This window comes from Fusarium odoratissimum (assembly GCF_000260195.1).
Source record: "Fusarium odoratissimum NRRL 54006 unplaced genomic scaffold supercont1.10, whole genome shotgun sequence".
In the NCBI taxonomy this organism is placed as follows: domain Eukaryota; kingdom Fungi; phylum Ascomycota; class Sordariomycetes; order Hypocreales; family Nectriaceae; genus Fusarium; species Fusarium odoratissimum.
In genome coordinates this window covers 212,819-226,015 of record NW_022158696.1, presented here as the reverse complement: position 1 = coordinate 226,015, position 13,197 = coordinate 212,819, and the positions used below count along the sequence as shown (strand labels likewise).

The window sequence follows — 13,197 nt, the reverse complement described above, 5'->3', positions numbered from 1 at the left end:
CATATCAAGCAAGCTTGACTATGGATTCGACAGCGGGCTACGTTATAGGTCGAGAGCTGAGGATGCAGAGAGGCTAGATCATCCACCAGTCACTCGAGCCAATTGAAGAAGAAAGGCACATAGGAATGCTGTTCAGGCCAGATTAACTGTAGAGAGTCAAGGTGGAATCACATTGGAGTGAGGCTGGCGAAGCCAAGTGTGGCCGTGCACAACATGTATCAAGGGGGCGGGGATGACGTCTCCAAGTGAATCAGCCCGTCACGACTCCCCAATTTGCTATCGTGTTTCTTTCCTAGCAGTGGATCTACCTAATGGAGAAAGCTCTATCGACCATGGCCAACGAAAGCGCATGAGCGCCCTGGTCTTAAGTTGTCTCGAGAATCCATGACCTTGAGTTTTCTAAACAAGAAAGCGTGTATTCGTCGATCTGTTTGGTCATTTCAGTCATTCCATTGCCAGGGACCCTATTGCGAGCGAGTCCCTTCTAAATCTTCATCAACTTGGCTTAATCGGTTTCCACATACATCGACAATGGGGGCGGAGCGACAGTCTTCAATCAAGAATGACGCCCAACCAGGGCCTGTTCCTCAAGGTCAGACACGCCAACGAGAAGATAGGCCTTTGCGGCACCACTAAATTCGCTTCATAACAGCACCATGGGCCACCGCCAGACCGTCACCACGAGATCCTTCTCGGCGGCTCCCACAAGCAATTGCTCATCGCGGCGCAAAGCTTGATTGGCCCGAAAACACCATGGCCGCCTTCCGAGGTGCAGTCAAAGCTGGTGCTCATGCGATAGAAACCGATATTCATATCTCGGTCGATGGTGTTGCTGTGATATCACATGTAAGTTAGAGTAGTAGGTTCGCTCCCCACCATGGCATGCTCATTGTCTCCATCACGACTTGGCTTACTTGGCTTGGCTCGGCTCAGCTTACACTTGAGCAGGATGCATCCCTTAAACGCTGCTTTGGCATTGACGCTCGCATCGGAGAGTGCTCGTGGGAGTATCTCAGCACTTTACGCACAGTAGCCGAGCCTCATGAACCTATGCCGCGGCTCAAAGACTTTCTTCAATGGTTGGCTCAGCCGAAAATGCAAGACATTTGGGTGGTTTTAGATATCAAGGTCCGCTGCATCAGCTCAAGCATGTGTCATAAGACGGAAGCTAATGCGGACCTCCCAGCTAGATGATGACCCGGCAGAATTGATGGCTGCAATTGCGAGGGATCTAGACGGCGTCCAGGGACCTGTGCCATGGGATCAACGTATTATTCTGGGATGCTGGAATGTAAGCTGCATTGCCTAAGCTGACACCCTTAGCACAGTTTCTACACTTCCACATGGACGCTTTGATGATATTGCTGCTGACATGATTGAACAGGCATCATTCCTGCAGGCTGCGCGTAGTCGACTTCCAACTTATCCATTGGCCCATATCAGCACCTCCCTCTTATATTCGCACCACTTTCTGCGTGTACCTAACCTCGGCTTCAATCTCAACCACAAGACTCTCATCGGTCCATCAGGAAGACTCTTTTTACGCGAACTTCGACAGACTGACAAGCTTCTCATGACGTGGACAGTCAACGAACCTCGCCACATGGACTGGTGTATCCGTCAAAATCTGTGTCATCCACGGCGCCGCAATGGAAAGATCGAGGGGCCTGCCTTGATAGATGGTGTCATCACTGACAATCCTCGTTTGTACCTCGAGATGTGCGAAAAGTTTGAAAACGAGATGGATGGCAAGCTCACCAGACCAAAGCTAGCTCTGACTGAAAGGATAAGGAAGAAGGCAGAGATGGTAGCCGTCGTTATCCTGACGGAAACCTTGATGATGGCCTACCATGTTCTCAGAAGGATGCAGGGCAAGTTTGATTTTCTCCGAGACCGCCGGAGCCTGGATAAATAGTAGACGAAATATGATGAGTGATAACAGAAAGGGATGCCACCAATGGCCTAGGTAACGGTTGACTTTGAATACAGCAACAAAACTTGGACAACTTACTGGCTTTGTGGGCTACGCCAGGCTTACATTTGGCGCAGATGAGCCCATCAACCTTGACAGCCTTGGGTGTTCACAATCAATATATGCGGTCATTCGTACCAGCACTGCCCTTGAAGGGCTAGCCATCACCATATGCCTACGTACTGACCACGACACAGGAACCGTTGGATCATCAGAATTATAGTGACTGTCTACCAAGGTCTACCTGGTCACAGATCCTTTTGGGCTCAAGTAGACTCTGTGTTGAGATATGTATGTAATCCGCCCTGCCCTGTCTCTTGATTCTAGCCGTAACGCACTGTGTAAAAGACCATAACAACCAAAACGCTGCTCATGATGCCCCGCCCCTGTCTTTGTGTTCCCCCTCAAATTTCAACGTCAATATCCAGGTCTAGCGACCCAATCACATCGTCATCCATCAGCGGCTTATGTATAGTAGGGATGCCCTTCTCCTTGTGTTTCTCCTCCTGCAGCTTTGCAAGATGAGGTAGTAGTTGGGATTTGGCGGCCGCCTTCGGTGTGCTAGTCCCAGGAGTGTTGGTTCCGCTGCCGTTGGCCGCTGGCTTTTGTTCCACTTTCTCGTTAGCGTCATAAACGAACTTGGCCTTGGTCCTAAGTCGTCTTGACATGTCACCTTGGTAGGTTTCACCACGTTTGAGGGCTGCCTCGATCTCCTTCGACTTCGCTTTCTCCTTCAACTGGGCCTTTCGTACAGCTTCCGCGTTCAAACGTCGGTTCTCTCGGTTACGCTCAGCCAGTCGATCTTGCTCAGTTTGGGCCTTGGGTACTTCGTTGTGCTTCGAGGAGCCCAGACTCGTCCTAAATGCTAAGCGCTGGGAACCAAGGTTGTCGAGCTCCTCCTGTAGCTCTTCGGCCTTATCGTGCTCGCCACGTTGTCTTGCTTCCTCAAGTAAGTGGGCTATGCGCTCTCGCTCGGAGGGGTCAAATCGCCTTTTCAGCTCTTTTATCCGTGCAAGTCGAGCCTTGATTTCCTCTGTGGTCCATGAATGATTAATCAAGCCGTTGATCTCATCAATTTTATCCATAAGGTAAGCCTTGCTTGGGAGTGTCACACCCTCATTATGGCATGTGACCTTGTACCGATTGAGCTCGTTCTGTGGCCCCAGTTCAGTATCAATCCAAGAAAGCAGTTTTAGTTCAACATACCTCTGTGAACTTTCCGCTCGAGGCAGCGATGAAAGGAAACTCCTTGATTGCCTTACCGTGCGCCGCCTTGACATACTGATCTGTGACGAATGCACCGTTGGGCCCCTGAAGAGCATATGGGCGACTGGTCGTGAAGCCTGTGAAAAATGTCAGTCCTACTGCCGTACTGTACTATTTGTTACAAACCTTTGATGGCTGCCATGCGATACTGCTCAATGCCACTTTCAGGATGCGGTCCAAGAGCAATACGTATATAACATCCAGTGATAGCCTGCTCGAATCCAGGAGTGAAACAGACCTGAGCGAACTCGTTTCGCCCCAATCGAACACGTTCATAATCGCGTAACTCAGCTGGCGGTTGATCGCGATTTTCGTCGGCATCGGGTGTTGGGGAGCGTCCGCGATTATAGTCATCGTCACTGTCCTCTGCCCCAGAGTTGCGTCTGCGTGGAGAGTAATTATCCTTTCGTCTCTCGAGATCCTCCCGTCGACGTGCTTTCTCTGCCTTGGCTTGGCGCAAAGAGTCCATCGCGGTCTCCCTCTTGCTCTCTGTGCGCGGCCGTGATGCTTTTCGATCGCCATCTTCCAGCTCCGCAGTTCCAGCACTGCGCTTCTTTTTGACCTGTTTGCGCTCCTCATTCTCCATGTTGCTTACCATCTGACGGAGCAGGCGGTTCTGTCGCTGACGCTCTATGTCCGTCATACGCTCAGCAATAAGCTGTTCACGTTCGAGTTCTGGCAAGGCCATGATCTCTGCTTTTTCCTTCTGACTCTTGTATCGACCATCAATTGGGTAGGCCTCATCGTCGTCCTCTGCAGCCGCTGCTCGACCTCGCGATGGTTCGTCGTCGGAGTCAGATTCATCCATAGGAGCGGACTCAAGAGAGTTTGGCGTTCCTGGCGCAGACCTAAATCACGATGGGTCAGCATGCTGTGAGTGTATCGCAGTGATCTGGAGGAGCCGCAAACAGGAAGCGGATTAGGGGGCCAGGACAGTGTTCAAGCTCCAGATCATCATGCCACCGATTTAAGAAACATCACTCACGCCTCACCCTCCTCCTCAGAGTCATCGTTTCCTCGTCGCGACTTCTTTCCCGCCCCTTTCTTGGAACCACTTCTTTTCGCTGGAGGCGGCGATGGCGATCCGCCCCTGCTCTCGTTGCCAGAAGCTTCATCATCGGAATCCCCACCTGCGAGAGCGAGAAGCTCGTCGTCAACGTCAGACATGGCGATCTTGTGGTGAGCCAGTAACGACACAGAACGCAATGGCTCTAAAAGACAACAGTCGTATGCCCAGGCGCAACCGCGTTCTACGCGTATTAGGTGAACCCGGTGAGAATTTGGTGATAAGAAAGGGTCGAGGGAAATGCGTAATCGTGCGCGCGGGAGGGTTGAGCGATGAAAGAGGCGAAAGTGGATGGAAGAGAAGAGGATTATGCGTAAAGCAGAAGTGCACAATAGCTTCTCCTTCAAGACTTGTTCTGAATTCGTGGTTTCCACCCAACACCTCATTGGCCAAGGTTATGTCATGCTGCTGCACGTGTGTGGCTGGTGCGACTGCCGGGGAAGCTTTAGTCCGCCCTCGGTGAGCGGACTGCTCACCGAGAATGTCGACGCCCATAATGCTCATCGTTCGATTTCGGGCCCGCCATCAATTGATGATTGACAAGTAGGCCAGGCTTTGTGTAACAGTTATGTCTTTATCCAGAACTCTTGCCAGGCCTCCGCGCTCTCTTTTAGTACGATCAACACCAAGTCTTTACAAGTCATGTGTTCGCACCATCGCCACGGCTCAAGCCTCAGTCTCAACGTCTGGGTCTCCCAAGAAACTCAAAGCACTCACCCAGGAGCAACGTGATTATCTCGACTCAGCTGTAGGACTTCCGAGACGAATTCATTTTATTGGTGACTGATATTCTGGTAGCTTCGTGTCAATCAAGCTGGTGAACTCGCTGCAGTCCTCATTTATGCTGCCCAGTCACCCATCCTTCTCCGATCAAAGCCTCATCTCCGCAAGCTGATGACGCATATGTATGATCAAGAAGACGGTCACTTTAAGACCTTTAATGGCCTCATTCACAAGCATCGCATTCGCCCTACTGCCCTGTACCCTTTGTGGTCCGTCATGGCTACTGGCCTAGGCTGGTCTACTGCTATGCTCGGTTACGAAGCTGCTATGGCTTGTACCGAGGCTGTCGAGACAGAGATTGGTGGCCACTACAACGAACAAATTCGGACATTGTTGGAAATGGTTACGCAGTGGGAAGCCGAGGGTTACGAAGTCGGCGAGGAGTTATCAGATCTTGTCAAGACCCTCAGAGTGATACGAGACGAGGAACTGGAGCATCTCGATCATGCTGTAGAGCATGATGCACAAAAGGCAGAACCTCACTGGCTTCTCACTGGCGTCATCCGCGCAGGCTGCCGAGGTGCTATCTGGGTAAGCGAAAAAGTTTGAAGCCTCAAATCAGATGTATTATAATTGTAATATAGGCCTACGCGAGGCTCCTTGGACAAACATGTATGAATAAGAACTAGGAGATAGAAAGAAACATGCGCGTGTGAGAGAGGATGGACGCGCTTGTCGAATGCTTCCCATGAATAAAGTGCAAAACTACCTGATCAAACTCCTTGCCATGCCTTGTGCAAAGTTAGAGTCAGAATACACCATCTCGAGGAGAGCAGGATCAAGGGCAGGTTTAGTTACTTCATTTTGTTAGTATTCTGCCGTCCATTCGAAGAGCTGGACTTACTAAATTGCCAAGGGGGCGACGCCATCGACTTGGTAACCCCAGTTCCCGTTCTGCTCTTCCGTAAGGAGCCAATCATAAGGGAACTGCACGATATTGCCCTGGACCATATTTAAAAGCTCTTCAGCCTGCCCCCGTGATGGCATGTCATCGATACTAAAGCCGCGTCGGCTATTCTTAGTGGTTGCACGGCGTCTGCGCTTCACTGAGCCAAACTGCCCCGGGGGAGGGGCATTGGTATCTCTTGAGGATGGTTTCTCGAGCGTGGAAAAAGTAGTGCGCCTCTCTCTGTCCTTGGTACCTGTCTGTGGGTCAAGGTATCTTCCACTGCTGCCTCCATCGAAGGCAGGGAATGGGGTATCTCCGGGCGAGTAGACTGGAGATGGTGCCTCTATGTGTTGATGTGCATCAGAACCATTCTCATTCTCCAGCCCAGTGGTGGGTCGTGATGATATAGCCTCACCATCTTTCATTGCTTGTTTTTCATCAGCATCGCGCTGGCTTTCGTCAGGAATGACGATTTTGATTCTATCCTCCTCATGGTGGCCAAGAGGGAGCTTCTCGGTCATTCTTCCGATTGCCTTCTCCGCTTCAGTTTCAACGGCCTTAGCCATCACCTCTGGTCCTGGTGCACTAACACCAGCACCACCCGCAGTGGATCCACGATGTCTCGAGGATGGAGGAAACTCCGAGTCTTCACCTCTGGATCGGCCACCTTCCATGCTTGCCCGGAACCTCTCGCCGTAGGTCGTGTACTCTCGATACTCTGCCCAAGTGCTCACTTCGGAATCCGGCATGCAGCGAAACACTCGGCGATAGAGCTTCGTGTTGTTTTGAGCAGCCCGGTTCCAAATTTCGTCAATAAAGTTGGGGTTGACTGGATCTACCATACAGTCTTTGTCAATGTGTGCTAAATGAATATCTGCGGCCATCGGATGGAAAACACCATTAACCGGTTTTCCCGTTTCAGGATCGATATGTAGTGGAGGGCCGCCAATGTCAGTATCGTCGCTTATCGGCAAAGACGGTAGCTGTGCGGGACGGGGCAGACCAAGTTGATCTGTAGTGCGACGGTTTAGAGCTGGCACAGGGGGGAGGCCGTCGTTGTGGTTTCCTGGGTCCAGATATCGATTATCGGGCTGAGGACTGTGTGGCTGTGTTTCCTTGGGTGATTGCAGTGTCCCCTTGCCTTCATTGCTTATATTGCTAACAAGGACTTCGCGACCATTGATGATAACAGAATCGCGGCCAGCATCAAGGCCAGATTTCTCGGCAGACTTCCAACGGTCAGGCCCATAACCGGTCACGTCCAGCTCATGCTTTACCTTATCCTCTGCTTGATTAATGACAGTACTATCCACTTCTGCGTTACTGTCGCTGCTGCTGCTGCTGCTGCTGCTGTCGTCTTCAACCTCAACAGCAGCATCTAGGTCATGGTTAATACTTGGAATACGTAGGTGATCGGGGCGTTTCGGTGAAAGCTTTGAGGAATCGGCAGGGCCACCATTCTCTTCATTATATATATCCTCCATCTCCTTCTCGAAATCTTGACGGTCAAGCTCTGCCTGGCGCTCTTGCTCAAGTATTTCGTCAACGTCGAGGCCGAGATGTTCTCGCATCAGTCGGAGTCGGAGTGTGTGAGCAAAACGGCCAACCTGGTACGGTCTTCCAGCCATTGTCGAATTGATCATGTCAGTATCTCGAACGATTGCAGCACACTCCGAGTCACGACTACCAAGCATTGATCGCTCATTAATGTTGGCGGAGCCGATAAGAGCCACGCGGTCATCAACGATAATTGTCTTGGCATGGATGTAGAGTTGCTCGGTAACAAGGACATCGTTACTCATGATTCCCCACTGACGAAGCGAGTAGAAGGCGATGTAGTCTTCCGGCTCAATGCCAGCGGCTCGAAGCCTGCCAAAGATGGACTGTTCACCTCTACAAATACTAGCGTACTGACACATCAAGATCAGGCGAACACTTGTACCCTCCTGTTCATCGACTGTATTTTGAAATCCAGGCATGAGGGGAATAACAATAACGCAACGCCAGTCTTCATCATTCTCGTGAGCCCGTATGATTCGTTCAACGAGAGCGTCGCCGATACGGTTCACGATTCTGGTGTTATATGCCTCAGTACTGGTAATGAAAAACTGGTTTTCCATATAGACAAAATGATCTGACTCCTCGATCATTTTGATGTATGCATTCTGAATACTGTGCTCAGTCTGCTCGATGCCCAAAGACCAAGTGGTGGCAGATCGAAGAATTTGGACTTCGCAAGTGCCAGTTAAACCCAGCTCCTTCAACTCATCTACGTTAGCATCCGGCGGGGGGAGCAGGAAGGGCAATGGGCGTGTAGGCTTCCGTCCTCGGCGAAGGTAATTCCAACGCTGGACGAAGTGGCGCGTCAAGTCTCTTGCAGGCTGGCCCACAACTTGCATGGCAACATCATGCCAAGGCATGCGAGGTACTTTGCTTCGGTCGTACATTTCCTCATACGGCTCGTTGAGCCTGAAGAAGTCCTGCACTCGAGGATTTGAATAGTCCTTTCCAGGGAATAACTGGCAATGCTCTGCATCCTTAGGTGTCTCAGACATCTCAAATCCAGTTGGTTTGTCGTCGACGATAGGATGCTGAGGACTATCCCATCGTCCAAAGCACAAATCAATTCCTCCAACAAAGGCTACATCGTGATCCACGATGCAGATCTTCTCGTGGTGAGCGAAGAAGAACTGGTTCTTCTTGAATTGGTTGGGGGATCGTTGTACGAAGATGTTAGGGTGGAGGTTCAACAATGAAAACTTGGTATACTCGGAATCTATCGGAATGGCGGCTTCGACGTTTCGGTACACTATGACAAAGACTTTAACACCTTCTCTAGCTTTCTTCTGTAGCAGTCTATCCAGTCGCCATTTCTGGCTGATAGCCGCTGGTCTGCGCATGTACAGCTCGGGGCTCAGCCACCAATCGTGGATGTAAATGACATCGCGGGCCATATTGATAGCTCGAGAAACGTTCCACATATAGTCGCGGCCGTCGACGAGCCATTGGGCAAATACATGGTTTCGTACTGGAGAGAAACTGTCAAATCGTTTGTTCTGATACCAGGGAGTTTGCTTGAGCATCTGGTTGATGGAATCCTCAAACTGCTTCATTACGGATTGGTTGCGGGAGAAGAGGCGGACCTTGCGTTCAGATGAACGAAGAGTCATAGTATGATGTTTGTCAGGGGGTGCCTCCACAGTCAAATCGATCTCAGCCTTCTTCTCAGCGGAGCCAATCGCCTTGACCTTACTTCGCTTCGAGGAAATACTGAATTTCGAATCGACTAGGTACACATCAAAAATGTTCATGTTTTCGGGGGACTCTACGCAGACGATATAGCTCTGTCGTACGAGGAACCATTTCCGACTGTGTCGAGAGATAACCTTCGCTGGTGTCAAAGCACGGCGAAAGTCTAAACCCTTCGAAGGTTGGATATGAAGGTAACACTCCTTTCCATGGTAACTACCCTCGGCGGCGAGGCGAACGCCAAGGGCCGAGAGTTCGAGAAAGCGGCAGAGCCGGTTGCTGTCAGCTCTGAACATGAGCCATCTGATCATCTCAGACAGGTACTTTTCAAGAATACGCCGTTGCTTCTCAACATAACGTTGTCTCCGCGTTGCCATGTCCATAGCAGGCATTCCTGGACCCTCTGTGTTGGACATATCCCCAGGATCGGTAATGCCTGTGGATCTGCGCCTTGGGCCCATCCCCAGGAAATTGCGAGACTTCCTTCGTGGGAGGCCACCGGGATTTTCGGGGTCACTGAGAATGCCGTCTCCTACTGCTTCAGTTGCTGTACCTTCGCCAGCTGTCTCTTCTTCTCCGCGAATACTGGCTTGATCTTCTTCATCGCTTTCTTCTCCCTTCTTGCGAGCACCGCGAAGATAAGGGAAGGCCGAGTATGGAAATTTGGGTTGCTTCGGCCGGCCACCCAAGTCCATGCGCCCGGGCATGTACTTTTCGTTGTTGATAGCAAACTTGTAACGCAAATGTAGATTGTAGATATCTCTAAGCGTTCGAGTTACAGTCCAACTCATTCTGCTCGGTCCACTTCCGTATTCCAGTTCTATAGTGAATAGCCAGTGTCGATCCTTGTCGTCATCCTCCATGGGGGAGCTATCGGTAATGCGAAGCTTGAGCTGCTCAAGAAGAACCGGGATTCTCTTGTTCCCGTGTTCATCTCTTTGTATCATGCTAGCAAGCATAAGAACGGCGGGAGCACCAGCCCTTAGTTCGGCCATCAGCTCAGCCGATTTAAAATAGTCAAAACGATCTTCTTTCTTCTGTCGAAGGAGTTTTAGTGTGTTCTTGACTTGCTTCCACTTCTGAGCACCAAAAGTGGACGCACGTTCAGAAGTGAAGAAGGGGCGTCGAGGTGTCATAGCATCACCATCCGAAACCCCTCCACCACCAAAAACGGTGATTCGGCGGACATGACCTGTTCGTCGTCCAACCGCTCCAGGGCTTTCGACTTCATCAGTTTCCTCGCCATGGTGTCGCACAGCGGAAGTCATCCAAGAGTTTCCTCTACGGAAAGCCATGCCCAAGCGGTCTCTACCTTCGCCTTCAGAGACACCATAATCAGGGACAGTTGCATCGGGCATACTTGCACGGCGCTTGACCAACTGGTCGAAGCTATCCAACACATCGATGTCGCTCACAAAGCGCCGAGGCGTTCCAGGTGTAGAAGTGTTTGCCTTCTTTGTGCGGCGCATCCTTCTCTTCTGTTTCTTTTTCTTCGATTTGTCATCTCCGGGGCTGCCCTCATCGGCTGTTTCCTCGGCGTCAGCATCGGCGTCAGTGTCCTCCTCTGTCAAAGTGCCAGGGACTCCACGGCTCGGTCGCGTCGGAGAGTTGATGTTCGATTGAATGCCTTGACTCGAAGGCCCAGCCACAGTAGATGACTTTGGTGTCGACACGCCACCGTTGTTGGTGAGAGCCTTGAGTTTGGACATCAAGGAGGCACCACGAGATTTGCCTGGGGTTTCTGGCTCTTCCCATGAAGAGCCTCGCATGAATGTTGGAGGCGTATCAACGCCATCTGGGCGGGTGAACTGTATGCTCGGTCTCGAAGGCGCCTGACTATTGTCTTGTCCGTCACCGTCAACAACCAGGCCAAAGTCTCGGTCGCTAATGCCATGGTCCTTGAGCGACTTGGTTGAAGCTGGGGTGGATCTTGGTATAGCCGATGAAGGTGCCTTGCCCTGGCCCAAAGCCAATTCGTTTGAAGCTGGCTTCGTTTCTTTGGTCGAACCTGGAGGGTCTGACAAGGCTGTAATCTTGAGATCGACGGGAGGTAGGAGAGTATCGGAGGTTGATTTGGAAACAGGGGGGGCAGCAGGTTGGAGATTCGGGTTCTCTGGGGAAACTGAACGAGGACTGACGTCCATGGGCGAGACATCCCCGTCTGGTCGATGTTGCGTCATGACGAGTTGTCGCTCTTGATTCGAAGGTCTGGTGGCAGTCCTATCCTATACTACCTAATTGGCAAGGACAACTGGCAAGCTGGAAAAGGGTATTATGTGTTCAACTGTTGCAGCCACGTAAAACATGCTGAAAGGAACAGAAAATAATCAAACTTGGAAATGGCGATCTATATGCGGTCGTTCTTGTCACAAGCAAGCACAAAGTGTGTGGTTCGTAAAGGGGGGCCTTCAAGCGTCGCACGCACGTATGTTGGTCGCGCGGCGAAGGGTGGTGACGAACTAAACAAGCGGTCGATGAAGATGGATGAATGACGGAACAGCGGAGATGATTTTAGTACTGTAGTCGAGAAAAGGGTTTGCTGTACAGCGTTATCGTCGCCGTCACGAGACTTGTGTCGGACAACAAATATCGGGGTTCAAAGGGAGTTTGACATCCTTTAATCACGGTCCATGTACCAAATTTTTGGGAGACGACCAACCTAACCCTTGTCAAGTCAGTCGCGGATGGACGATCTGTCCAGGTTCCTCTCTGCGCATTCGAGATGGACAAGAATCGAGCTCCACTGAATTTCGAGTCTGCCCGGTTCAGCTTTAAACTAGAAACGGCATAGGCTCTAATTAGAGCATCCTTATTTGCACCTGCTGTGCGGAAAGGGCGACGGAACCCACCTGGATAATCCCCTAAGTTACTTAGGTACCTTAGTCCTAAGTTGCTAAGGTAGATGAGCGGTCATGGGTGGAAGCTACCTGCCAGACTAAGGTCCTGAAACCAACCCGTCCAAACGCCCGCAGCGCCTCCTACCCATCTCGACAAGATCCTCAAATAATGGGTGGGTTTCAGGGTGAAATGGCGATCAACATTGGATTTGGTATACATAGGTAACTTTTCTGTAGCTGTGACTTCAACAGGATTTGTCATTATCTTATGGCCTCAGTGTAAATCATTTAACGATGTCTTGATCATGATAGTTCCAACGGCTTGTTCGGGCCTCTGGATGCCCCATACTGGACCTAGGTCAGAGGAAATTAAGGTTGAAATTAATCGAATTACCTCTGAAAGTTGACTTAACCTTTTGACCCAAATACCTACATATACTACCTTATGTATATGTATAGAAGGGAGTTATGTTCTTCTTGCCTCCGTCGCTCTACAGAGATGCGCGTAGAAGCAGACCAAGGTATTGACAATACTACTCGTAAAATACTAAGCATACTTAATTGTCCTGGTGCTTCTACATGAATTACATCCATATTCTCATATCTCATCCTCTTTAACCAGGTTCATGTCCCACAGTTATGATTATCTCTTATTGCACAACCAAATCACCGTTATAACAACAGTTACCCTGGCACTGTTACCCGTTGTGATCAATTCCATCTCAAGTTCTCTGTTGGACCTATGATTTGACCAATGGCAAGCTCAGTTTGATCTTACTATCTCCCAGCCACATAGTACAAGTCGACATGGATAATGTCCTCTGTCTTTGCCTACCTGAAGAATGAGCAACCGGAGTTGGCCAAGAAACAAATCGCACTTGTTTCAACTGATGTAGGCCTACGGATGAAGCTACGATCCTGGTTTCAGATGTCAGACCAACACCATCAATAATAGCCGTTCATAAGTCGAAGTGACCAGCGCCTCAACCAACGCATAGGAGGAACAAAAGTAAAACACGATCATTTCGGGTTCTCTTATTGTCTGCCCTCCACCCTCAATAATAGTATTGCTGACATTTCATCAGGCCTGAACTGCAAGCATTTCAACTCAGCAGAGTTCTGTCAATACGATGGA

At 50.4% G+C, this 13,197-nt stretch overlaps 4 protein-coding genes across 27 annotated transcripts; 2 read left to right on the top strand and 2 right to left on the bottom strand.

Annotated features, from left to right (window-relative positions):
• The first annotated feature begins 31 nt into the window (after nt 1-31).
• Nucleotides 32-2,200, top strand: FOIG_06998 (glycerophosphoryl diester phosphodiesterase). Of its 22 annotated transcripts, none has more exons than XM_031206303.1 (5): nt 32-592; nt 653-846; nt 949-1,128; nt 1,191-1,291; nt 1,385-2,200. In XM_031206303.1, the coding sequence occupies exons 3-5, from the start codon at nt 1,077-1,079 to the stop codon at nt 1,913-1,915; spliced, it is 684 nt and encodes a 227-aa protein (XP_031063430.1). In that variant the 5' UTR covers nt 32-592; nt 653-846; nt 949-1,076; the 3' UTR covers nt 1,916-2,200. The 22 variants fall into 22 exon arrangements, with proteins under 22 accessions (XP_031063430.1, XP_031063419.1, XP_031063434.1 ...); XM_031206300.1 differs by having other exon boundaries at nt 1,187-1,291; XM_031206319.1 differs by having other exon boundaries at nt 176-592; nt 653-859; nt 1,187-1,291.
• FOIG_06997 (uncharacterized protein) lies at nt 2,110-4,685 on the bottom strand. Of its 2 annotated transcripts, XM_031206298.1 has the most exons (4): nt 4,224-4,685; nt 3,365-4,086; nt 3,179-3,315; nt 2,110-3,126 (listed from the first exon to the last, which is right to left on the bottom strand). In XM_031206298.1, exons 1-4 carry the CDS (start codon nt 4,403-4,405, stop codon nt 2,377-2,379), a joined length of 1,791 nt encoding a protein of 596 aa, XP_031063417.1. In that variant the 5' UTR covers nt 4,406-4,685; the 3' UTR covers nt 2,110-2,376. The 2 variants fall into 2 exon arrangements, with proteins under 2 accessions (XP_031063417.1, XP_031063418.1); XM_031206299.1 differs by having other exon boundaries at nt 3,365-4,685.
• A 35-nt stretch (nt 4,686-4,720) lies between these two features.
• Nucleotides 4,721-5,958, top strand: FOIG_06996 (ubiquinone biosynthesis monooxygenase Coq7). The gene is made up of 2 exons (XM_031206297.1): nt 4,721-5,052; nt 5,103-5,958. The coding sequence occupies exons 1-2, from the start codon at nt 4,873-4,875 to the stop codon at nt 5,634-5,636; spliced, it is 714 nt and encodes a 237-aa protein (XP_031063416.1). The 5' UTR covers nt 4,721-4,872; the 3' UTR covers nt 5,637-5,958.
• On the bottom strand, nt 5,030-11,986 carry FOIG_06995 (phospholipase D). 2 transcript variants are annotated; one of them, XM_031206296.1, is made up of 3 exons: nt 6,392-11,900; nt 5,932-6,319; nt 5,635-5,884 (listed from the first exon to the last, which is right to left on the bottom strand). In XM_031206296.1, the coding sequence occupies exons 1-3, from the start codon at nt 11,403-11,405 to the stop codon at nt 5,878-5,880; spliced, it is 5,409 nt and encodes a 1,802-aa protein (XP_031063415.1). In that variant the 5' UTR covers nt 11,406-11,900; the 3' UTR covers nt 5,635-5,877. The 2 variants fall into 2 exon arrangements, with proteins under 2 accessions (XP_031063414.1, XP_031063415.1); XM_031206295.1 differs by having other exon boundaries at nt 5,030-5,884; nt 5,932-11,986.
• Nucleotides 11,987-13,197: the final 1,211 nt, after the last annotated feature.